The sequence below is a fragment of the Cetorhinus maximus genome, chromosome 17 (assembly GCF_964194155.1).
Source record: "Cetorhinus maximus chromosome 17, sCetMax3.hap1.1, whole genome shotgun sequence".
Lineage (NCBI taxonomy): Eukaryota > Metazoa > Chordata > Chondrichthyes > Lamniformes > Cetorhinidae > Cetorhinus > Cetorhinus maximus.
Window position 1 is genome coordinate 54,490,283 of NC_135895.1, and position 25,925 is coordinate 54,516,207.

At 41.8% G+C, this 25,925-nt stretch overlaps 1 protein-coding gene across 1 annotated transcript in view; it reads left to right on the forward strand.

The window, feature by feature from the left end:
• The first annotated feature begins 545 nt into the window (after positions 1 to 545).
• Positions 546 to 25,925, forward strand: part of LOC144692413 (uncharacterized) — a 113,171-nt gene continuing 87,791 nt past the window's right edge. The window contains exons 1-3 of the mRNA XM_078561238.1: positions 546 to 938; positions 16,596 to 17,697; positions 19,458 to 19,530. Of these exons, the coding sequence (XP_078417364.1) occupies positions 924 to 938; positions 16,596 to 17,697; positions 19,458 to 19,530 (1,190 nt within the window). The 5' untranslated portion in view covers positions 546 to 923. The remainder of the gene's footprint in view (positions 939 to 16,595; positions 17,698 to 19,457; positions 19,531 to 25,925) is intronic.

Sequence of the window (25,925 nt, forward strand, 5' to 3'; positions counted from 1 at the left end):
AACCGCCACCTGCAAGTTCCCCTCCAAACCACTCACGATCCTGACTTGGAAATATATCGCCGTTCTTTCACTGTCTCTGGGTCAAAAACCTGGAACTCCCTCCCTAACAGCACTGTGGGTGTACCTACACCACATGGAGTGCCAGGCTCAAGGCAGCTCACCACCATCTTCTCAGGGGCAATTGGGGCTGGGTAATAAATGCTGGCCTGGCCAGCGAAGCCGTGAATGAATAAAAAAATACCCTCCACTCATCACCCCACATCCACCTTTGAGGGGTTTATAAGACCAATAATCACTTGCTCCGTAAAATTAATGGCAAAACACTTACTTAAAGCCGATGCTTTTAAGCAAATCTGCTGCATTTATGATGAGGTTAATTTACTGCACTTACATTATGATAGAATTGCCTAAGCACAGCGTCCCAGCACCTCGATTCTCCACGGAGCTGCCTCCAACTCACATCCCAACCTCCGAGACATTGACACAGGTGTCTGCCCACTCCACAAGGAATCTCACTGAGATTGGAGCAGACCGAGGACGGGGTTTCCGCCCTCGCTGCGCCCAAAATTTGGCGGAGGTGGAGCGGGCGAGGAGAAGGAGTTTGTTGGGAAGTGCTGTCGGGTTATCTCCTATCACCGCGTTCAAACGTATGGAAAAGACATTTATCTTTCAGAGTGACACGAAGCTGAAGTTTTGAAATCAAAAAGTAATTGAAATTTGGCCGCACTTTGCCACAGTAATAAATATTTGCAGTCTGACAATCAGCATTGCACCTACGCACTACGTGAATATTTCTCAGTTGCGGTGAGAGGAAGAAACAGCGCTGGGGATAGTCAGAGCCAGCCCGGTGCAAACACCTACTGCAACTAAAATACACCGCAAACAACTCCAAACTATCAGTGTTATTGGGACAGCCACATCTGATGGATACAGAGGCGGTAAGTTCTGAATGAAATCACTACTCTTTCTTGCTGGTGTGGTTCTCGAACTGCGGCTGGTTCGAGTTGTCAGTAATGCAGGAGGCTCGGCTGTTTCACACTGATCCAGCCCCATTCCCGGGCAGGCTGCTCGCTGGAATCGATAACCCCACAATTTACAGCGCAAGGGGAAAAAGTCATAGGCAGTTACCGTCAGGCGGTTAACGCTGTGGTAGATTAATTATTTGCATAGCTCCAGACTGCTGTCAGTAAACTGTTAAAAGGACAAACACCTTTTGTAATACTATCACAGAAACTGAAAGCCACAAAACTGCAATCATTATTTATATTTACACCGTTTATGGATTGGTTAATTGAAGATAAAAATGATTTTAGTGTGGTTATATTTCCTGACCAACATTTATAATGCGGTTCTATACCAGGACTTTGGTTTATAGACAATTAAGGGACCAACTAAGTCATGAGTAAGTGATGACAGCTTGGGCCTGCGCAATATATGCATTTCCTACCCCCTCCAATTGTTAGTCTTGCTTTGAGGGTGCTGCTGTATGGTTCAGTATTACCGTCTGCTACTTTGCCCAAGAGTTTTGTTTTCAACTTGAGCAGTTGAAAATCAGCAGAGTATCCATGGGATACATCAGAAGCAACTCCAGTCATATGCTCTTCCAATTGTTCATTTCGAGAAGTTGGGGTCATATTCATGATTGTAGTAGACAAGCAAAGCCCGACACCTGCTAATACATGTTCATGAAGTTAACTTTGGTATCCATGGAGCTAAAATAACACACATCTCCTTGAATCTAATATTTTAGTCAGCACCTTAAAACAAAATTAGCGAAAAACATTTTGACAGAATCTCACTCTGTAAAACCTACAACTCCAGAGTGAGTATCATTATCTGTTCCTGAAGTATAGTGTGTTGCCTGAACATCACTGGAAGTGCAATCAGTCTCTCCACTCTTTAGCTGCAGGAAATTGTGGCTTATCTGAGACCTTAATGGCAGACAAGCAAGCTGAAAATATAGAGGCAGAAAAAGGAGTCAAAAGAGGTGATGGGAGAGGTGGAACTATGAGTTTTTAATGTACATGTGGAAGTTGATGATGTTGCTGAGGAGCAGTGTCTGGATGAAGAGGAGGTGGTGGTGACAAGGATAGATCCTTGGGGACCCTGGAAGCAAGGGCAGGGAATGAAGTCATTTCTGGAGATGCTGAAGCTGCAATCAACTAGGTAAAAATGGAGTCAAGTGGTGCTTAACTGAACAATGAGGTTAAGTATTGGAGAAGGTGAGTGTGCCCCATCATGTCAAAGAGTGCAGGGGGTCAAGGAGAATAAAAAGGGAAAATGAACCGTGGTCAGTCATGGAAGATGTTATATGTTCTTCTAGAACAAATCCAAAATTAAATAAAGGCATTCATAGAAGCTTGTGTATGTTTTGTTTATAAAATGCAGGGGATAATTTTAAAACTGTTAGCTTGTTAAAATTGTAATTAGTTTCATAAATTGAGAATAATTTCTAATCCTGACATTAGATTACTTCCAGTTTCCTAGTGTTCTAATATCACGTTACTAAAATAATGATGTGAGTAGTTGGTTCATGTGTGTACTAGAAACATGATAGGCAAAGAAACTTGGTTCTGAAGTGTAATGCAATTAAACATAAAAATTTTACACATTTAGCCATTTACCCTATAATACTGAGAACCATGATTGTACACCATTCCAACCAATGTTGGAACTGTATTTCTCACTCAGGAACTCTCCATCCTTGTCTCTCTTATCCTTTCCTTATCCTCACTGGTTTCACTCTTCTCTGCTCCATGTAACCATTTTACTCTGAATTTACTAACCTCCTGTTGCCCCTAAACCTTTACCTCCACATAAACTTTCCTACTATATTCAAGTCCACCCCATCGACCTTGCTATCTCGAGTGGCCTCAATTACAATCAAAGTCATTTCCAATTACTTCCTTATAACCTACATCAGCTGTGGCTCAGTTCATAGCACCCTCGCCTTTGAACCAGAGGGTTGTGGGTTCATGTCCCACTCCCGGAAACCAAGAACTGTGATTGTACTCGAAAAGAGTTGCAATCTGTGACTGCTGATAACTCGAAAGAGTATCCTGTCCCAACCCCCAACCCCACTTCCTTGTGTTTGTCTTTGGGGAACTCTCTTCCCTTGCCCATGTCACTTACAACTTAAAGAGCAAAGTGCAGTATGGGGATACTGGGAATCCAAAATTAAAAACTGAAAATGCTAGAAACACTCAGCAAGTTTGCAGTATCTGTGCTGCTGCCAGACTTGCTGAGTATTTCCAGAATTTTATGTTTTTATTACATTTACAATTGCACTTCCTAAATTCCAGCTGGCTAACCTTTGGCCTGGCACTCACCATAATATATCTGCTTAACCGCTCCCCCATGTCCACTGCTGTTAATATATGCCATTAATATAATATATAATGATGAATTCAAGTTGTTATGTTACACCATTATTTTTTTTAAAACAGGTCTTTACAATAGCAATGGCTTTTAATGAGAATAAATCCAGTTTATTCAGTCAAAAATGAAACTGAAATTTAAGACCTTCTCTGATAATTTTATTGCATCACTCTCCACCCACATCCTCCTTTGCACTCCCAGCCATACTTCCTTCTGTCTCTGCACCTGGGAAATCTCTTCTCTCAATTTACAGCTGCAAATTCAAAATCCCAAATGTCTAGCCTTTGACCCTCTATTCACCATGTCATTTATGTAGCTACTGATCTGCTTAATCACTCTCTCAACTCCTCCTTTTCCCTAGCCTTCTTTTCTCTCTCTAACACTGACTGTTCCCTTTGGTATGGCACTCACTCGCTTAAATCCAAGGGATGCAGACTTGAACAGATTTAGCAGATGACCGATTTAGCCATTCACCACCAGATCTGGCTGTACCTTATCAAACACTATTGGTACCTACTCTCATCTGCTAAAACTGCTCATTATTCCAGGATGGTCCTAGAAAGCAAAGAAAATTGTGAGCTTCTTTTCTGTATCGCAAAGTCGTCTTAAATCCCAATTTCTCTCTTTTTCACCTTCACCTTAAACAAGAAGCATGAGGAGCTCATGGACTCATTTGTCACTAAGATTAAGACGATCCTCTCAGTAGTTGTCTGTCACATCCCTTCCTTCCAGTAGCCCACAGGGTCAAACTTCCTCTAAGATTTGGCCTCAGCTCTAAACCTGCATGTTTTTTTCCTATTGCCCTTCTTGCCCTCTTCAAGCTCATATTGTCAATGAGACCCATCCCCTTGATTCTATTTCCACTAAATGGCTGATTCCCTTCCTGGGGAAAGAGGTAGAGGAATGGAGTGTTTGATGAAGTGAATTTCAGAGTTTTGCCTAAATACTGTAGCTGAAAGCACAGCTGCCAAAGTTGAGGTGAACACACATTGCAGATACATGAGGCCAGGATTAATCTGAGATGAAGAGTTAAATTGGCTGTATATTCAATGCCAAGATCTTAGAGTCAAGCTTTTCATTACTGTACTGCACAGCTGCCTATGGAGGTTCTTGCTGCCAGTACATATGCTCAATAGGGACTACAAAGTTTAGATGATGAGGGTGGAGCTTCCTACGAGGTTATTTTGCACGGTTTGTCCCAGATATGACATCACTCCAGGCAAGTAAAAAAACAATCGAATTTGGAAGCTCAATTTTTGGTCTTTGACAGTAAATTGCTTAAAGCTGTAGAAGTAACTAAGGGATGATGGAGCAGCTTTTCCTCACATTATCCAGGGTAATGCTCATTCTCTGCAAGGATTAGGATAAACAACAACTGCTTACATTTATGCTACGTTAAAGGCACAATATATTGTTCTAAGGTCTGCTTACATTCTGGTTAACCACAAAATTGACACTAAGCCAAATGAGGGATTATTAGAATAGATGACTAATAAGCTTATCGAAGACAGATGTTTTAAGGAGTATCTTTAAAGGAGGAGAAAAAATTGAGAGGTTTAGAGATTTCAGAGCTAAATGGCTGAAGGCACAGTTGCTAATGGTGGGTGCACAAGAAACCAAAGTTCTTGGAGAATTTTAGGGCTGCAGGAGGTTACAGATGTCAGAAAAACTCCCAAGCCTGGTTGTGAAGAAGACACTGGGACTAGGATGCTTTGGTAGAGACTGTTTATTGCTTACGATAGAGCTTACTTCTCCACTCTTAACACCATCTCTCCCTAGTGTGGGCTGACTCTTTATATTCTTTTCAGCATACCTGTAACTAATTTAGCAAATTAACAAGCAAACAGATCAAATTAAGTATACAGATCAGATCAAAGTAAAGTGATATCCCCCTGTAATAAAGGAGAAACATTTTTATACCCTTGAGTATATCCATTAAACAAATGGGCAAATAAACAATTAACTAACTTAAACAAATTGATGGCTCCTTAAAGAGGCACTGTAACTAAGGAAAAATTTAAAGGAACCTTTCCAGATAAATCAAATTAAATTATCGTTTTGGGGGCCGATGGTGCACTCCAGCCTCCATGGTGCCCAGCGATCGCGAAGGCCTCAAGTATGCCAGTGGACGCAGTGTGCTGCCTCTTCAAGAACACCTCGCCACAAACGTAGCTGCGGAAGAGGGTCAGACAGTTGGGCCGGTCGACCCTTTCGACCTCCCGTTGCCTGGACTTGTTAATGGCCAGCTTGGCCAGGCCCAGGAGCAGGCCTACCAGGAGGTCCTCCTCCCTCCCCTCCCCACCCCACCCCACCCCACTCCGCATTGGGTGGCCAAAGATCAGGAGGTGAAGTGCAACCAAAACTTAAGGAGTAATTCCTTTAAAAAATTAGAAAGGAGGTACAACTTACTACAATCCAGGTACATATGGAACGCAGACTCCTCCAGGGCAGAAAATACAGGCAGCTTGGGAGTCCATGAACCATCGTAACCTAGGATTGCATGGGACTGCTGTGTGCAACACCCTCCACACCATTGACTCATCTTCATACGCTTTTCGTAGACCAAATTAACAAGGGGTGGAGGGAAACAATTAGCAAATTAAGTTAAAGAGTAAACTGATTTTATCGTATTGACAGCCCCTAAGAAGCACTGTAACTAAGGGGGAAAGTTAAATGAAACTTTCCAATCAAATCAAAATATCGTTTTGGGTACACTCCAGCCCCCACGGTGCCTACCAGCTGCAGAAGGCCTTAAGCGTGCCAGTGTACACCGTCTGCTCCTTCTCTAAGGACACCTGGTCATGAACATCGCCACGGAAGAGGGGCAGACAGTCAGGCTGGAAGACCCCCTCAGCCACCTGTTGCCTGGACCTGTTAATGGCCAATTTGTCCAGGCCCAGGAGCAGGCTTATAAGGGCATCCTCTCCCCTGCCCGTCCCCTCCACACTGGATGGCTAAAGATAAGGAACTGAGGTGCAGCCAAAACTTGAGGAGTAACTCCTTCAAAAAAATCAAAAAGTGGGTGCAACCTACTACAATCCAGGTATGCATGGAACATGGACTCCTCAGGCCGCAGAAAATACAGGCGGACTGGGAGTCTATGAACCATCATAACCTATGATTGTATAGGACTATTGCATGCAACACCCTCCATGCCACTGACTGCTCTATGTACACATCTGAGTATGATTAATCAATACCCAACACCTGTTCACCTTATTACCTTTAACATCCATCAACAAAACCTATTAGGTACTAACAACAGAGAGTAGCATGGCCATGCAGGTATTTGAACACAAGGATAAAATTTGCTAATTTTAGGCCTTGTTTGACTAGGAGCCAATGTACTGGAATGATGGGTGAATGGTAATTGCTGTGACTTAGGAAAGGGGCAGCAGAATTTTTTGGTGAATTCAAGTTTATAGAGAGTGTGAAGCTGGAAGGTCGCTGAGAAGAGAATTGGAAAACTTGAACTTGGAAGCTACAGAAGCGTGGATGAGTGTTTCAGTAGCTGATGAACTAAGGTGGAACAGAGACAGGCAATGCTGCTGAGGTGGAATCAGGCATTCTTGAAATTGAAACATATGAGGTTAGAAGCTCAGTTCACAGTCAAGTAGGATGCAACGGCTGCGAACAGTCTGGTTCTCCTTCAGACAGTGGCTAGAGAAGGGAATTTTAGGCTGACAAATAAGTTTATAGTAGCAGCTGAAGACAGAGGTTTCTGTCTTCCCAACGTTTTAGTTGGAGGAAGTTTCTGCTCATCCAATTCTGAATGTTAGATGAGCAGTGTGACAAATTATAGGCAATGAAGGAGTTGAGAGATGGCATTGAAGTGGAGGTGGTTGACATTAGCATTCATAGGAACATAGGAGCAGGAGTAGGCCAATCAGCCTGTTGAGCCTGCTCCACCATTCAGTACGATCATGGCTGATCACCCACTTCAATGCCTTTTTCCCATACTATCCTCCTATTCCTTTACATTGTTGGCATTTAGAAATCTGTCAATCTCTACTTTAAACATATTCAATGACTGAGTGTTCACAGCCCTCTGGGGTAGAGAATTTCAAAGATTCACAAACCTCTGAGTAAAAAAAAAAATTCTCCTCATCACAGTCCTAAGTGGCTTCCCCCTTATTTTGAAATTGTCCCCTGGTTCTAGATTCTCCAATCAGGGGAAAGATCTTAGCTGCATCTACCCTGTCTATCCCTTTAAGTACTTTATAGGTGCAATCATGTGCAATCTGACCTATTTTCCCATAGGTGTCACTGAAGGGCAAAACGTACTTCAGAAGTAGGAAAGAGTTAAGAAAGATTGGGATTTCTTCAAGCATCATGGAGCAGGTAGCGAAACCATTGCAGGAGATTCTCTGACTACGACTGGATAGATGAAAATCGAACCAGACAAAAGCATTGCCACTCAGTTGGGCAATTATGGTGAGATGTTGGAGGAGAGTGATTTGGTTATCCATGTCAGAAGCTGAAGACAGGTCAAGAAAATGAGGCGTAGTAGTTTACCATGTCACTGCCACATAGGATATCATTTGTGAGTTTGAAAAGCACCATTTTAGTACTGTCCAAGGGTTCAAACATGGATTTGTGCAAAGATGTGAATGGATTTAAGAAGAAATAACATGCTCAAGGATATTGGAGAGGAAACAGAGGTTGGAGATGGGATGGTAGTTTGCAAGGACAGAAGGGTGACGGATGTTCTTTTTGAGGAGTTGAGTGATGATGGTAGATTTGAAGGCGAGAGGGAAAGTAGCTGAGGATTGGGATCATTTACATTATCAGCTGGCATTGGCACCAGGAAGGGAAGTAGGATGGTCAGTAGTTCGGTGGGAATCTGGTTGAAGGAGTAGGAGGTAGGTTTTATTGACGCGATGAGTTTTGAGAGAGCATGAGGTGGTAGGAGAGAAACTAGAAAATGATGTGAGTTTTGGGCTAGGACAGGGGTAATCCTTGGCTGCTGGGGGAGATGTTTGTCTTGATGGGATAGGAAACAGGTGGTATATAGCAGAGGCAGCTGGATGGATGGTTTTAACCATACTGACAAAGTTAGTCATGAGCTCTTCGCACCTGGTGCTGGAAGTGAGGATGAAGGGGGTAAGGGAGAGGCATTATGTTATGGAGAATAGAAGCCAGGAGTTATCGTTATATTCCTTGATTCTGGAGTGAGTAGTTTCAGCATTGGAGTGGGAGTCCCTAAAAAGCTTTTTTCAGCAATGAGCTGCAAAGCTTCATTTAGCTACTTACTACACATCATACAAATATTATGAATTCTTGGAATAACTAAAACTTTCAACGGGCTGGCGGTTGGCTACTATTCATACAGCCTTTATTCTCTCGGTGTCTCTCACCACAAAATATTACCAGCCCTGCAACCACCAGTCCTAACACTAGCACATCCTGGATGCTGCTAATTCTTTCAGATGTCAAGACCCCTTCCCTAATAGTCCCAAATTCTCACACACCACTTCCCAGAGCTTCACCACATGATTATCCCTCCCTACTCAAATAACACATACCACCCACCCCCATTGATGCTCCTAGGGCATAGCACTGCCCTCCTAGGAGTTATGTACCCATGTATCCTTTCTGCTACTCCATCACCTACCTCGCACTCACACCCAGCTCCCACAATACAACAGTGAATATATTTCATAAGTACTTCATTGGCTGTAAAGCACCTTGTGAACTGTATACTTTTCAGTTCACAATCTTGAAAAGTTGTAACAGTTGACCCAGACAAATTGAATGGTATGGCGAAAGTTCCTGATGCAATGGAACACAAGTTTAAAAAATATGAAATTTGGAATAAACCAGGAAGTTGAGAAGAACCTTTTCACAGAACCACACAGGGCAGAAGAGGCCCTTTGGCCCATTGAATCTGCACCGACACATGAGAAACACCTGTCCTACCAACAAATCCCATTCACCAGCTCTTGGCCCATAGCCTTGGATGTTATGACGTGCCAAGTGCTCATCCAGGTATTTCTTAAAGGATGTGAGGCAACCCGCCTCCACCACCCTCCCAGGCAGCGCATTCCAGACTGTCACCACCCTCTGGGTAAAAAGGTTTTTCCTCACATCCCCCCATAAACTTCCTGCCCCTCACCTTGAACTTGTGTCCCCTCGTGACTGACCCTTCAACTAATAAGAACAGCTGCTCCCTATCCACCCTGTCCATGCCCCTCATAATCTTGTACACCTCAATCAGGTCGCCCCTCAGTCTTTTCTGCTCCAATGTAAACAACCCAAGTCTATCCAACCTCTCTTCATAACTTACATTTTTCATCCCAGGCAACATCCTGGTGAATCTCCTCTGCACCCACTCCAGTGCAATCACATCCTTCCTATAATGTGGCGACCAGAAGTACACACAGTACTTTAGCTGTGGCCTCATCAAGGTTCTATACAACTCCAACATGATCTCCCTACATTTGTAATCTATGCCTCGATTGATAAAGGCAAGTGTCCCATATGCCTTTTTCACCACCCCACTAACATGCCCCTCTGCCTTCAGAAATCTATGGACACACACGCCAAGGTCCCTTTGTTCCTCAGAACTTCCAAGTGTCATGCCGTTCATTGAATACTTCCTTGTCAAATTACTCCTTCCAAAGTGTATCGCCTCAGACTTTTCAGGGTTAAATTCCATCTGCCCATTTGACCATCCCGTCTGTATCTTCCTGTAGCCCAAGACACTCAACCTCACTGTTAACCACCTGGCCAATCTTTGTGTCATCCGCAAACTTACTACTCCCCCCCGCACATAGTCATCTATGTCATTTATATAAATGACGAATAATGGGGGACCCAGCACAGATCCCTGTGGTATGCCACTGGACACGGGATTCCAGTCACTAAAGCATCCTTCTGTCATCACCCTCTGTCTCCTACAACTAAGCCAATTTTGAATCCACCTTATCAAATTACCCTGTATCCCATGTGCATTTGCATTCTTTATAAGTCTCCCATGTGGGACCTTGTCAAAGGCTTTGCTGAAATCCATATAAACTACATCAACTGCACTACCCTCATCTACACACCTGGTCACCTCCTCAAAAAATTCAATCAAATTTGTTAGGCATGACCTCCCTCTGACAAAGCCATGCTGACTATCCCTGAAGAAACCTTGCCTCTCCAAGTAGAGATATATTCTCTCCTTCAGAATTTTCTCCAATAGTTTCCCTACCACTGACATGAAACTCACTGGTCTGTAGTTCCCTGGCTTAACTCTACAGCCCTTCTTAAATAGCGGAGCCACATTAGCTGTTCTCCAGTCCTCTGGCACCTCCCCCGTGGCCAGAGAGGAATTAAAAATTTGGGCCAGAGCCCCTGCGATCTCCTCCCTTGCCTCCCTCAGCAGTCAGGGACACAAATCATCCGGACCTGGAGATTTGTCCACTTTTAAGCCTGCCAACACCTCCAATACCTTGTCACTCCCTATATTAATTTTCCAAGAACCTCGCAGTCCCTCTCCCCGAGTTCCATACCTTCATCCTCATTCTCTTGGGTGAAGATGGATGTAAAGTATTCGTTCAACACTCTAGCCATGTCCTCTGGCTCCACCCATAGATTGCCCCCTTGGTCCCCAATGGGCCCTACTCTTTCCCTGGTTATCCTTTTCCCATTGATATACTTATAGAATATCTTGGGATTTTCCCTACTTTTACCAGCCAGAGCTTTCTCATATCCCCTTTTTGCTCTCCTAATTGCTTTCTTAAGCTCCACCCTGCACTTTCTGTACTCTACTAATGCCTCCGCTGATTTGCTACCCTTGTACCTGTTAAAAGCCTCTTTTCCATCTCATTGTATCCTGAATATCTCCGGTCATCCATTGTTCTCTGGGCTTGTTACTCCTTCCTATCACCCTAGAGGGAACATGTTGAGCCTGTACCCTCCCCATTTCCTTTTTGAACAGCCCCCACTGCTCTTCTGTAGATTTCCCCACAAGTAGCTGTTCCCAGTCTACTTTGGCCAGATCCTGCCTTATTTTACTAAAATCCGCTCTCCCCCAATCTAAAACATTTTTTTGCAACTTGTCTATTTCTTTGTCCATAACAAGCTTAAGTTGTACCATACTGTGGTCGCTATCATTAAAATGCTCCCCCACTACCACCTCAACCACCTGTCCGGCTTCATTCCCCAGAATTAGGTCTAGCACTCCGCCGCCCCTTGTTGGACCCTTTACATATTGACCTAAAAAGTTCTCCTGTACACATTTCAAGAAATCCACTCCATCCAAGCCCTTAACACTATGTCCATCCCAATTAATGTTGGGAAAGTTGAAATCACCTAATATGATTACCCTACTGTTATTGTTTTTACACACCTCCGCAAATTGTGCACATAATTGCTCCTCAATTTCCCGCTGACTATCCGGGGGTCTATAATAAAGACCTAACAATGTGGCTGCCCCTTTTTTATTCCTAAGCTTTACCCACAAAGCTTAATTCGATGCCCCCTCCAAGATATCATCTCTCCTTACTGCAGTAACTGACTCATTAACTAATAATGCAATGCCTCCTCCTCTCTTACTCCCCTCCCCTGTCTCGCCTGAAGATTCTATATCCCAGAATTTTGAGCTGCCAATCCTGCCCCTCCCTCAACCACATCTCTGTGCTGGCAACTATACCACAATTGCACGTGTCAACCCTCACTCTTAACTCATCCGCTTTACCTGTAATACTCCTGGCATTAAAGTAGAGGCCATCCAGCCTTGCCTTACTCCCCTGAAACTTAATTCAGCTGTACTCCCTCTGACTTGATTGCTTTACTGTATTATGATGTGTCCCCATTCTGCTAACATTCTGTGTCCCCCTCCCCCTGCCGAATTAGTTTAAACTCCTCCCAACAGCACATGCAAACCCACCCGCAAGGATGTTAGTCCCGCTCTGGTTCCCCAAAGGGTATCAGTATTATAGACTAATTGGCGGAGAAGGCCAACAAGAAGGCTGAAAATTAATTTCATACAAGTAATTGCATTTCTGGACAGAAAAGGGATTGAGGGCTGAGAAAGTATCTTTCATCCATCAAAAAGTAGCCAGTTGGTTTAACGGAGTGAAAGTTCTTGCATAACCATTGTCTTCAATTCTCTGCATAGAAGTATTTCAATTATAACTAGAATTGCAGCAGGCACACCATACAGTTTTACATAGTTTAGGTTTTAGTTCTTTGTTATCATCCTCAAATGCCACTTTGGTTCATTGCCAGGCACCCATCCTCATCTCAATGTCCTAAATATCAAATTTTCTATATGTAGTCCTACAGTCCAACTAATTATTGACTATCCTCAGTGAAGGACTATTTATTCCAATCAGCACTTCTACTAATTGTTATAATTTCCTTTTACATCTGCCTGGTAATATGTAATTGCCAATAACTTGTTACGTATTGTAATTTATCTGGCTCTCCAGACCTGTGCCTAGATGTACCTTTGAACCTGCATGCCACTGGAATGTGTACATCCTGTAAACAATTCTAACTTTTACATTCCCCACTATAAACCACTACAAATTAATTTGCCATGCCTTCCAGTAATTGTTCAGTCTTTCTGTAACTAACTACCTTTATAATGTAAAATTGGCTTATTTCTTTAATTTCCCATTTAATGCAGCATGTGATCTTTGGCAATTTTAGGATTAAAGCAAGATGTTTCTTTCGAAGTAAATGATATAAGCAGAAATTTGAATGTACATTATATTTCCTATTTTGGTATTCTCATTAAATTTGGCAATAATGTGTTGGTACTGTGTAAAAATAAAAGTATGAATACTTCTGCAATCTCTTCCGATTCATTGTGGTAAATTGTTTTACCAAAGAACATTTAGACTTCTGATCATCATTTTGAACAAGGCTGTTTCTTTGTTCTGATGGAGATCAACCAGTGCATTTTCAAAATTTTCTGTTTTTTCTTTATTTAATATTCCTTTTATTTGTGGCTATTCTGTCATCTCTATTTAATTTGAGGTTGATTTGTTTGCTGTAGGTGTACAGTTGTACATTATATAAACTCAGCTCAACGGAGCATGCAGTTATTAACCTTGATGGCCTTTTTTAAACAAGAAGGTTTTTTTTTCCTCTTTTCTTCCTCCCTCTTTTAATTTTTCTTTTTTTCTTCAGCTTTCTACCCTCCTCATCTTTAGTTGCTAAGTCACACTGGTGTCAGTTTTCATCACAGACAGGCTAAACACTGATTGCCTTTTAGTCCTTTTATCAAAGTGGCCAATTTTCATTTAATCAGCCTAGATAGTAAGTATCTTAACCCTATCTATACTTGATTTCCGCTTGTACATATGTGCACTTCTCACAGAAATTACTGGATTTTATTGCAGATTCTATAGTTGACTGACTCCCACCCTGGGTAAAGCTGGCTCACCCATCAAATACCACAGAAGGGTGTGCCTACAGACAAACCTCAACAAGTCATCTTTCTTCCACTTCTAGCTGCTGAATGAGTCAGCACTTCAAAAGATTTGTTTTACAATAATGTGTCATTTTAGTTGATTGAGTTAAATTATGTTTTCATTTTTTATGGAATTGTTATTGCTAGCTGTGTTTCTGCTGTGCTGATTAAGGATTGAACGCAGATCACTGGTGCAATTTTGTGATGTGATAAATATGTTAATTCGAAAAGCTCACAAAAATAATTCTAGTTACCTATAATTTTGGTTGTGAAGAAAGATTAAGATTTAGTTTTTCTTTGGAGGGAGAAATTAAGAGGGAGAGATTAAGGGGAAGGGAGGGTTTGTGTTTGGAATTGGGGAGTGGGTGGGGTGGGGGGGGGTAAACTGTGGTTGGGTTGGAGAGAAAGATCAGAGGAAGGAGGGGGAGACCAGAGGTAGGAGATGGTGGAGAAAATTGGGAGACGGGTAGTGGGGGAAGAGCCGGAGATTACGGGGAGTCCTATTGCTCAGCACCTAGTGTTGCCTACAAATCTCTACTGTGCTATTTTGAACAATTAATCCACTTATGCCTCCACCTATATTACAACTTTCAACTGGATATTGCACTTCCTAGGTAAGTACTACAACACAAACTTTCTGGGAAAAATTAAAATGTGCCTGTAGCCTATTCCAGATAGGAAATGGAACTTGTATTGCAAGGTATTGTTCAGCCCACTCACTGAGCTATGGGTGCAGGTGTGCCTGTAAATAGAGCCTGCATAGCACCATTTATGCCTGTTTTGGGAGCTTATATCATTTACAAGGAAATTGAATAAATATTTGAAAGGGAACAGCATAAATGAATATAGAAATAGGCAGGGAAACCCCACTTGATGAGCTAGTGTAGGTGCAGTGGGGCAAATGGATTTTGTTGCACTCCATTTTCTATGATTCTTAAACAATGAATATCTTCCAAAATAACCGTTATAAAAATTGTCAGCAGCAAATGCAACTTTACGGAAAACAGGTGCTACGAAATAATTTTGGAATGCAGGTTGCTCATTTCGGTGTAAAAATGTTTATTTTTAATGTGTCTCAGTCTTCAAAACTGAGCAAAGTGCTATATTGTTTAGTTTACGGGACTGTGACTTCTCGCTGTTTTTCATCTTAAATTTCACACTTAACTTTTCTGTAATGGTTGCTCTCATGTTACAACAGGAGTGGAGTGCACGCCTCTTATTGTTTCAATGGTATGAACGATGGTAGAAGGTATTAAAACTTGACCTCGAAATAGCATAGTAGCTACATACATGGAATGATGTGACACCACGTCAATAAACCAGAAATGTCCCATCCTCGATCCTTGGTCTCTGCTGAATTGGCTGATCTTGGCCAATGTGTTATTGGAGAACTACAATTAATCTCTGGATCTTCAGGCTAGGGTAGGGAAAATCCATTCCTGATCAATACCTTTTGCCTCCTGCACGCATGTGCAAAGCTATCGGATTAAGACAGGATGGGATTTCTTAAATACCTGGTCAAATAGCTTGTAAGCTTTGTCTAGATTCACAGAAAAGAGTTGCTGTCGCTTACAGAGGCTGAGATCCGGATGCATTTCCTGCTTTTTTCAAATGAAAATTAAGAAAACTAAGAGTAGAGTTTATTGATGGTTGATTCACCTATTGTGTCAAAAATTCAGATCATTCTAGGTCAGTTGTGGATTGAAACCGTATATGGTCACCAAGACCATTTCATATTTCTGAATTTATTGCCCTTTGGTTCTTTTTTGTTCTTTGAATTGAACAGTTCACATTTTTGCCTCAGAAGCTTTCATAGTGTTTTCATTATGTGAAATCATTTGATAGTAGAGCAAGACATAGCATAAATTAGATAGTTATACATAACCCTGTGACAGGGAAAGATGTTCACTTCTTCATTGGTCACTCTACCATAGTCTTCTCCTTTTCTCTCTTGAAGACGGTAACTAATCATAATTATTATAGCGCAAAAGGAGGCCGTTTGGCTGGTCGTATCTGTACTGGCTCTCCAAATGAGCAATTCACCTAGTGCCATTCCCCTGCCTTCCCCCATAACACTGTTCATTCCTCCTTTTCAGCTAAGTCTAATTCCATTTTGAATGCTTTGATTGAACTTGTCTCCAGCATACAGTCAGGCAATGCATTCCAGACCCCAACCACATGCTGCATGAAAAAAAATTTTCCTCATGTTGCTTTTGCTTCATTTGCCATTTACTTTAAATCTGTGCCCTCTCATTCTCGATCCCATCATGAGTGGGAACTGTTTCCCCCTATCTACTCTGTCCAGAACCCTCATGTTTTGAATACCTCAATCAAAGCTCCTCTAGGCCTTCTCTTCAAGGAAAACAGTCCCAACTTCTCCAATCTATCTTCATAACTGAAGTTCCTCATCCCTGGAACTTATACTTGGGTATAATTCCATGCTGCAGCAGAGCTGTTAATACCTCACTATTTTTACATGCGAGTCCAAAGCGAGAGTGGCGAAGAATACTAGACAATGATTAGCAGTAAAAACTGTGGTTGACCTTTTCCTACAGTCTGGAGCTGCAGATGTAGCACCCCTACTAGCACTTAATTAAGATAACACAAACCAGGGGACACCCAAGTTTGGTATATGGATTACCAACTTAGTTGGTTTCAGACATGTGGGTAAGAGAAACATTACAAATGGCATTGATGTCTGACCTTGTTGAAGTAGATTTACTTTAAATAAACAAATTACCATTTAAGGTTGGAAAACTCATTGAATTCCAGCTACAAAATGTAACCATTGTTCTGCTCTTCTTTCCAGGAAGAAGTAATTGATTTTAAAGCTCTTCGAGCAAAGTTTCAAAAGTCTGATATAATAAAGATCAAGCCCAGTGGTAAACAAGCTTCTGAGGCATCTGGAGTACCTCATACGGAAACAGTGCTGAATGTAACCAACGTTGACATTTTTGAGACAATCCATCTTCACAATGCTGCTGCTCAACAACTTCATGTGAAATCTCCTCATCATCCTCTTCCTCTAGCAAAACCAGCAATAGTTCCAAAGCCTGTACTTTTGAAACTCCCTGATCGGACAAAACCTTGTGTTTCAGAAGAACGTAGAAGAAGACCTGAAGCTCGAACTACCTCAGAAGGAGCATCAGTAGAGATTAGTCCCAGCAAACTCCAAAAGCCTGGAAATCAAATATCAGAACCCAGAACTTTAGAAGCTAACAGAGAAGATAATCAATTGGACGCAATCTCATTTAAAGAAAAATTAAACATTTGGGAGAATTCTTTACGTTGCATTGAGCTTAGTGCACCAGCTGAAAAGATAAAGTGTGCTACGCTCCCTCCCTCATTATTAAGTTCAGGATCACATTCTTTTTCTCTATCTAAGGCAACCTATTGTGCCGAACCACTCTTCAGGGCCACTCCTTTTACACAATCTAAAAAGGAAAATCTGAGTAAGGAGCCAGAGATGCAGATATCTTGTGCCAGGAGTGAAATACTCCAACCTAAGCAGCCAACCATGCTCATCCAAAATAGTGATGATTCTAAAACAATTGATGATTATGAAACCACTGTCCCATCTCTTCCACCAGAACCTTATCTTTCTACCCCACAAATTGATCAGAAAGGGTTCAAACTAGATAACAACATCACTGTGGAATCAGAGGCTTCTCCAGCGTTGCCAGACAGGTTCATAAGATTGGATCTAGCTCACCATCGAGAACCAAAATTTCCGATGGATCGAGGAGAAGGAGCTGCCCATAAGAAAGACTATCAACATACATTTGTGCAATGCCGGGAGCTCCCATCTATTGAAGTATTGGGACCTCCTCCAGTGAAACCACCCAGACCATTCAAAGTAGACCTCCGTGCATTCCAGAATATCAAAATGGCCAGTTGTAGTCCAATGGAATGTAAGATCTGTCTATCTCTGCCAAAATTCATAATGTTAGAAATAATAAGTACTAATTATTATAATTTTAATGGCTTCCAACACCTGTCCATAATGTTCTTAAATTTAGTACGTAAATGCACATTTACTGAAAACTTGTTATAAGAATCTTCTCACTAGACAGTGCTGGATTGGCCTTTCTGTGACACAGAACTGCTACTTTGTTGTGAAAGTATATCATTCTGGCCACTAGGTTCCCACTGATCACTCAAAATACCCCATGAAATATTTTTTCAACTGCTATTTTTCTTTCTAATTCAGATTTATGATGCCTGTGGTATAATTACTCCACTGAGCTGTCTTTGGTGTCTTAAATGCCTCTATTAAAGATTTTACTTGTAGGTTTTAGCTGCAACCTGAATCGCAAGCAGTCGGACCTGATATTTTTGATCAAAGCTGTGACTGAGCTAATATTGGATTGTACGGATTAAGCAGGGTCATTCAGCCATAGATTGCTTAAGCTTTCTAACCGCTAGCATTTCTTCAACTAATTTTATCACACAAGAACAAAAATTTCAAAAGTTTTATGAATTAAAATGTACGTATTTGAAAAACTGAGAGAGTCCGAGAGGGTAAAAAAGTTACAGATTTTTGATTACACGACCATTATAGTTTTGTTTGTGTTCTAGAAACTTTAGAAATTGAAGAGAGAAAAAAAACCATGTTAACGTAAATTTTTAAAAACACCATTTTGGAAGCCAACCAGCAATCCACCCATGATTGTTTTCATTTCTTTGTTGTTGGGATTTAGAAGATACTGGCAACACTTAATGAGAGACAAAGAGAAGGCTACCTTTCCCCATTCTAAATTCATTTTTAAAATACAAGTTAAATTTAGTATCTTTAAAAGATATGTATAAGAAGGGGAGTAAGAGTATTCAGGGGAGTAATGGGGGAATGGTTGAGGACGTCAAAGGATATAAAGTTTAAGCATGTATTTCAAGGGGGAAGGGGTAAAGATGAGGCGAATGGGGAAAGGAGAAGGGATAGAAGAGGCAATGGAATCAGTGTTTCTTTTTCCCCTTTCCTTTGCTTTATTAAATGCTGTTCATCAATAATACGAATTGAAATATTAAATTCTATTTCTGCACGCATGCTGCCTGACCTGCTGAGTGTTTCCAGCATTTTTTGTTTTTGTTTTAATCCAGTTCATAAGTGAGATGTTCTGGGATCTAAAATCTATGCTTTGCCTCCTTGTATTGCTCACGTACATTCTGCCCCTTGGCCACATCACACGAAAATGCAGCATCAGGTTCCGCATCTACATTGACGACACTCAACTCTACCTCACCACCACTTCTCTTATCCCTCCGCTCATTCCAAATTTTATCAGACTGCTTGACTAACATCTAGTTCTGGATGAGCAGAAATTTCCTCCAATTAAATATTGGGACAATCGAAGCCATTTGGTCTCCTCGACAAACTCCATTCTCTGACCACAGGACCACATATAAGTACAGGTTGTTGATGTAAAATAGTGATAAATTATTATCACCCTTCATGAAACTTAATCAAGCTATATTTAGATATATAAATTAAACTTCAGGCAATTTTAATGAGACATAAATAATACTTCCTCGTTTGTTAATTTTGGGTATGTTCCAAAAACCTGATGATCAACATTCTTCTGTCATGTTTTGCTTCAAGGAAACATATTAACAGCTGCTATAAGCCAGCCAGAAATCCGAGCCTAGTACTCATTTGTCGTATTTCTTTTGACAGCATCTAAGAAGAATGGCGTACCTTCGTCACCGATATCATGCCCAGAGGAATATAAAAATTTGAGTACTGAAAGGTAAAGTGAGCAAATGCATATTTTTGCAAGCTGGCCAGTGAAATCAAATCTTGCCAAAATATCTTTTAAATTCTTTTTGATTTTCTGTATTTTGAGAGGAATCTCAACTAATATTTGTGGCCAATACCTCCTGAACAAATAGTGAAATATGCCTGATATAAATCACCTGCTCCACCCACCAAGCTTAAAGAGGTCCACTGGTTGGAGGCATACCTAGTGCAAAGGAAGATGGTTGTGGTTGTTGGAGGTTAGTCACCTTAGTCCCAGCACGTTGTTGCAGAAGTTCCTCAGGGCAAAGTCCTAGGCCAACCATCTTCAGCTGCTACATCAATGATCTTCCCTCAATCATAAGGTCAGAATGATGATAGTTGTACAGTGTTCATTTTCATTAGCAACTCCTCAGATACTGAAGCAGTCCATGCCTGCATACAGCAAGACCTGGACAACATTCAGTCTTGGAGTAATAATTGGCAATGAACTTTCACACTACACAAGTGCCAGACAATAACCATCTCCAAAAGGACATGGTCTAACCACCTCCCCTTGATATTCGATGGAAAATTTGAATCCTCCACCATCAATGTCCTGGGGTTCACCTTGAGCAGAAACTTGCTTGGACCAGTCATTTGAGTGGAATGTTATGTCTCCTTTATCCTGGCAATTAATGATCACTTAAGAGGATCATCCCGCCATCACTGGTATTTACCCAGGTGGGGGACTTGCCATGCAGGGAGACCAACAAGCAACCATTGTGGCCTTCTAGGTGGGGTCCCTCATTCAGAAGCACTCTTTGCTCAATCAAGGGACCCAGATTCAGGAGGGAGAGGTGACCCCTGCTTGCCCTTTCCTCTGACCCTATCCTGCTCTCGCTTACCTTTCACCAGGGATCTAACGATGAATCCTAGTGAAGGCCACAGGTCCTGGTGGTGCTGCTGGTAACAGAGAGCTGGGCGCAGGATTTCCACCCTACCGGGGCAGTGCAGCAATTAAATGTTCCTCATGGAGCCAGAAGCCCTGGTGGCTGGATTCCCACTGCCAATTAGGGACTTAATTCTGTCAGGGCTCCTTTAAGATTAGGTCGGCGAGATTATGACCAGTTTCCATGGCGGACATTGGTTCATGTAGACAGCTCGCCACCAGCTCCTCAAGGGCTATTAGAAATGGGCTAGAGCCACAGCTAGTTCTGGACCTCAAACATCCAATGCTACAGCAGGGATACTGTCAGAACCCATAGCCTTTTTTGTATCCAATGCACAGAACCATTTTCTAATATCAAGTGGAGAGAATTGAAAGGCTTCAATTGATGATGGGAGAAGGCCAAAATGGATCATCCGCTAAGCATTTCTAGTTGAAGATAGTTGCAAACGCTTCAGCCATGTCCTTTGTACTCATATGCTGGGCCCTTCCATTGTTGAGGATGAGTTGTTCATGGAACCTTATTTAACCATTTGTTATTTAATTGTGCAACACCATTCACAACTGGCTATGATACGACTGCAGAACTTTGAACTGAATCCATTGGTTGTGGGATTGTTTGGCTCTGTCTATAACGTGTTATTTCTGCTGCTTAGCATGCATGTAATTATGTGTTTAAGCTGGCACGAGGTTGTTAACTCAATTGTGTTAAATAATCTCATTAAAATAGCCCATACAAGAATTTGATGCAGAAACGTGCAGAGTATATTCAAAAACAGTACTGGAATAATTTCAAATCATGTGCCTTTGGTTAACTTCCAATACTCTAAAGTACCATTTGATTGCAATGCAATACAGGACCTGCAGGTTGTATTGCTCCTGGTATATTCTTTTATACTCCTCATTGAACCAAACTTGAAGTTAATGGTAGATCAATGTGGTGTGTAGTTCCGCTGATGGCCCACACCACTTTGTAGATAACCAGTTTTGAGCTCCTAGATCTGTTCTAAATCTGTTCTCTTTAGCACGGTGGTAGTGCCACACAACACAATGGACTGCATCGTCAGTGTGAAGACAGGACTTCGTCTCCACAAGAACTGTGTGGCAGTCACTCTTACCAATACTGTCATGGGCAGATGCACCTGCGACAGGTAGACTAGTGAGTTTGAAGTCAAGTAGGTTTTTTCCTCATGTTTGTCCTCTCACCACCCTGCCATAGGTCCAGTTATGTCCTTCAGGACATGGCCAGCTCAGTAATGGTGCTACCAAGCTACTTCTGGTGATCGATATTGAAGTCCCCTACCTGGAGTACATTCTGGACCATTGTTGCCTTCTCTGTGTCTTCAAGTGATGTTCAACATAGGCAGTTTCCATTCTAAATGTGGACGTACTAGAAATTCAAAAGCAAGAACAATATTTATATGATTTTAAAATGAGGACTGAATTACATCTGCATGCCTGGTAAAATTATCTTCCATTCACTAGCCCTACTTCACCTGAAGACAACTATTAGTGTTGACTCCCCATTGAGATTAGCTAACGTTGTAAAAAAAACACCAAAACTTTTGAGAGGATTTAACTGCTAACTTATATCTCTAGATCTTTTTTTGTTTGGTGTAATTTGAGAACACAGTGACTGAGCACTTTACTTAAGGAATGTTTTGTTAGCAATCTGATCTTTACTAGAACATAATGCTTTACTATTTCTGCCGTGTCTATGGTTCCGTGTAAATACAGCATTCTATTCTGTAATATTTGTATAGTTCAAGCATGGTTGTTCCTGTCCTCACAGTATTTCAGTTGGTAAATCTTATTGCATCCAAGAGTATGATGCTAAGCCATAGAGATCAAAAAGGTCTTGATTTCAGAGTGTAGATATTGTTAGCTGATCTTAACAAGGGTAGAGGTTAGAGAAATGATAATTGGTTTTAATGGCAAGAAAAATAAAAAAATAAGGTCCCTACTCTGATTTTAAGCTAGAGATCTTGCTTGAAATTGTATAAATGTGGATGTCTGATGAGGACTCGGTTGTGAACATGTTGGGTTTAAGGTATCCTACTGCTCCAGTCTGTCTCTATATACAGATTCAAATCCAATGGTTGAGAGGGAGGAGTGGTTATGGGTGGAAGGATATGGCTAAAACTGGAGTCTATAAACAATTTAAATATTCCAATTTAAGGAACATTAATTCAGAGTTCCAAAACCATTTAGGAAAATTTAATAATGATTCACTTCCATTTTCCTGTTTTTCCTATTTCAATGTGCAGTTTTATTTCCAGAAATAAAACTTATATAATTAAACACCTTTTTTAGGGTCTGTTTTAGCTTGTTTTATTTTCTTAAGTTATTATTCATGGTATCGCTGAAGTGGTAGTATGTTGTGCCTTCAACTTGTAGATTTGGCATTCACCGCTCCCTGTGATGAGTTGGCATGCTGCACAAGTGATGTCGCACATGTTGTCATGGTGTTGTTGGAGTCGTGCTTCATGTCGCTAGTGTGGTCACTTGCTGATGATGCTATTGATGCTACGTGGTTTGTTGGTGATGCTGTTGATATTGTTTTTGCTGGTTAAGTGATCTTGTTTGTGTTGTTACTGACCTTTTTCTGCTTTCCAGCTTAAGCGTAGGTTGAATATGAACTCTTCCATCTCAATTGCTTACTGGTTTCAGTCTCAATGATGCATGATCTTGGAGTCTCAGCTTCACCAGCAGCTTTTGCTGGGTCCTGGGTTTTCATGTTTGGATCCTGTACATGTACAGTTTGTCCTTGTAGCAACTGAAGCAGGGATTTGGAATGCTTGTTGAAGTATTGTCCTTCTCCTATCTGTGCATCAGTGAGTTGTTGCCTTATTTCCTCCAGTATCTCTGGTACAAGGGTCTAACAAGGGTTAACGTGGGACTGAGTACAGCATTGCCCAAACAGTGATGTAAGAAAACACACGGCCAGTACCTAGGGGTCAGTCTAGTGTTGGACAGAACCATGTGCACAAGATAGCATGGAGACAGCTCCTAGTTTGAGCCCTTCACTGTATATATGTACTTCGTTCCTGTAGTTAATAAATACATACAGTTAACCTACTTAAGACTATGAAGACTTCATTAAGACCTACTGAACAATAACTAATACCCTACAATAGTATCTTCCTTGGCAAAGTTTGTCTTATACTTTCTTCCATTCGCTCTGTAGGTAATTACATGTTGGCCTTGAGCGCTATAGTTTGGACTGACAATAAGGCAAGGTTTGGGTCTTCCTCTGTCTCTAGGCATTTTGTGAAGTTTCTCTTGACCGTCTGGACACGAGTTCCTTATAAACCTGTATCCCCTTGATGTAATGTCATAGATCTGAAACGTGAACTCTGTTTCTCTGTCCACAAAGGCTGCCAGGCCTGCTGTGTTTTCCCAGCATTTTCTGCCTTTATTATAGAAGATTGTGGGGTAAATTTTAATTTCAACATTGAGAATGCTACAGCAGTATATGTGTGCTTTGAAGCTGCAAGGACCAGTGACCGCCTATCCCTCCTATATTTTCTTTTAGAAAGTTCACTGTTTTCACTATATACTCACCATTTATTTCCTCTTCCTTCCACTCCCTTGGAATATAAAGACTCTTGCTGGTTCATTGACTCTTTTTTTTCACAGCAGATCAGGTTTCCAAAATTTTACCTCGAAAGCACAAAAATCAACTCCAGTCAGCAAGCCATGTTCCTTGTGGATGCAAGAAAGCCATCATACATGAATAATGGGGTAGTGTGCCTGGGCAAGCAATTTATTAATTTGTGAATTGCATATAGGAATTCCATTGTATGCTGTTATAGTGAAGACTGCTGACCTCAGTCACACCAGACTCTTTATAGCATTAAACTACCAAATAAGTTAAATCACTATTCAAGCTGTTTACTGAAATAAGCAATAACGGACAATTCTTGGTTAGTTCAAATGAAAAGCAGATTTTAAACAGTGCACTCAAGTCAAGTTAGTTTTGTTCTATTAAATGGTTTTCCTTGCACGTTTTACAAATAAGCAATAAGCGTTACTCAAAAAAGGATCTAATCCCACCAATTAGTCTTTTTGCAGAATGATGTGGTGCCTCACCCACAAAGTCATTGCTGTGCCCTGCATCAACTCAGGCTAGTTCAAAATCCAGGGCTATCTAACTGAATCTAATCTTTACATCCATAAAATCCCTCAATGCTGTCCTTTGATAGGACAGTTTGTAAGCCCCAGGCACTTGGTTTGAATAGATTCCATAACTCACAAACAAAGATATTAGACCATAAGACCTTAAGACCTGGGAGCAGAAGTAGGTCATTCGGCCCATTAGCCAGGATTTTCCCCCCCTTGGCAGGGGGGGGGGGGGTGTGGGGGGGGGAGTTGAAGAGCGGGCGCGCGGAGGTGCACCTCCAATCGGCGCCCCCAATCGGGGGCGTGCCGCCATTTTACATGGGTGGGCCAATTAAGGCCCGCCCAGAGTGACGTCTGCACGGAAGTGCTATGTGCTCCCTGTGCGGGCAGGGGGAGAATCCCTAAACCTGAGAGTGTGCTCTTTCGCGCATGCGCATGAAAGAGCACACTCATCTCCCTGAGGCAAAGTGCTGCCTCAGGGAGATCGGCTCTACTGTCAAAAATATTAAATATAGAAAAACAAATTCCCTGACATGCCTCCTCATATGACACTGTTTCATGAGTTGGGACATGTCCATCACTTTTAAAAACACTTTAATTTAATTTTCAAAAACCTACATGAAACCTCATCCCGCACATGGATGAGGTTTCATGCTTTCTCTACTGCCCGCCAGGAATCCTGGCCTGCCTGCCTACGTGAAAATTTACATGGGGCGTGGTGACGTCGGGAGTTCCGCCCAATGTCACCGCGTGTTATTTTATGCCTCGGTGAGCGGGCCCCACCCCCCCACCCCCCCACCCCCCACTTGCCAATGGGAAAATCCTGGCCATTGACTCTGCTCCGCCATTCAATGAGATCATGGCTGATCTGATAATCCTCAACTCCACTTTCCTGCCTTTTCCCCATAACCCTTGATTCCTTTACTGATTAAAAGTCTGTCTATCTCAGCCTTGAATATACTTAACAGCCCAGCCTCTACAGCCCTCTGCGGTAAAGAATTCCACAGATTGACTACCCTCTGAAAAAAGAAATTCCTCCTCATCTCTGTTTTAAGTGGGCACCCCCTTACTCTGAGATTATGCCCTCTGGTCCTAGTGTCTCCACAAGGGGAAACAACCTCTCAGCATCTACCCTGTCAAGCCTCCTAAGAATCTTATATGTTTCAATAAGGTAACCTCTCATTCTTCTAAACTCCAATGAGCACAGGCCCAACCTACTCAACCTCTTTTCGTAAGAAAATCCCATAATCCCCGGGATCAACCTAGTGAACCTTCTCTGGACTGCCTTCAATGCCAGTATTTCTTTCCTTAGATAAGGGAACCAAAACTTCACAGTATTCTAGGTGTGGTTTAGCTTG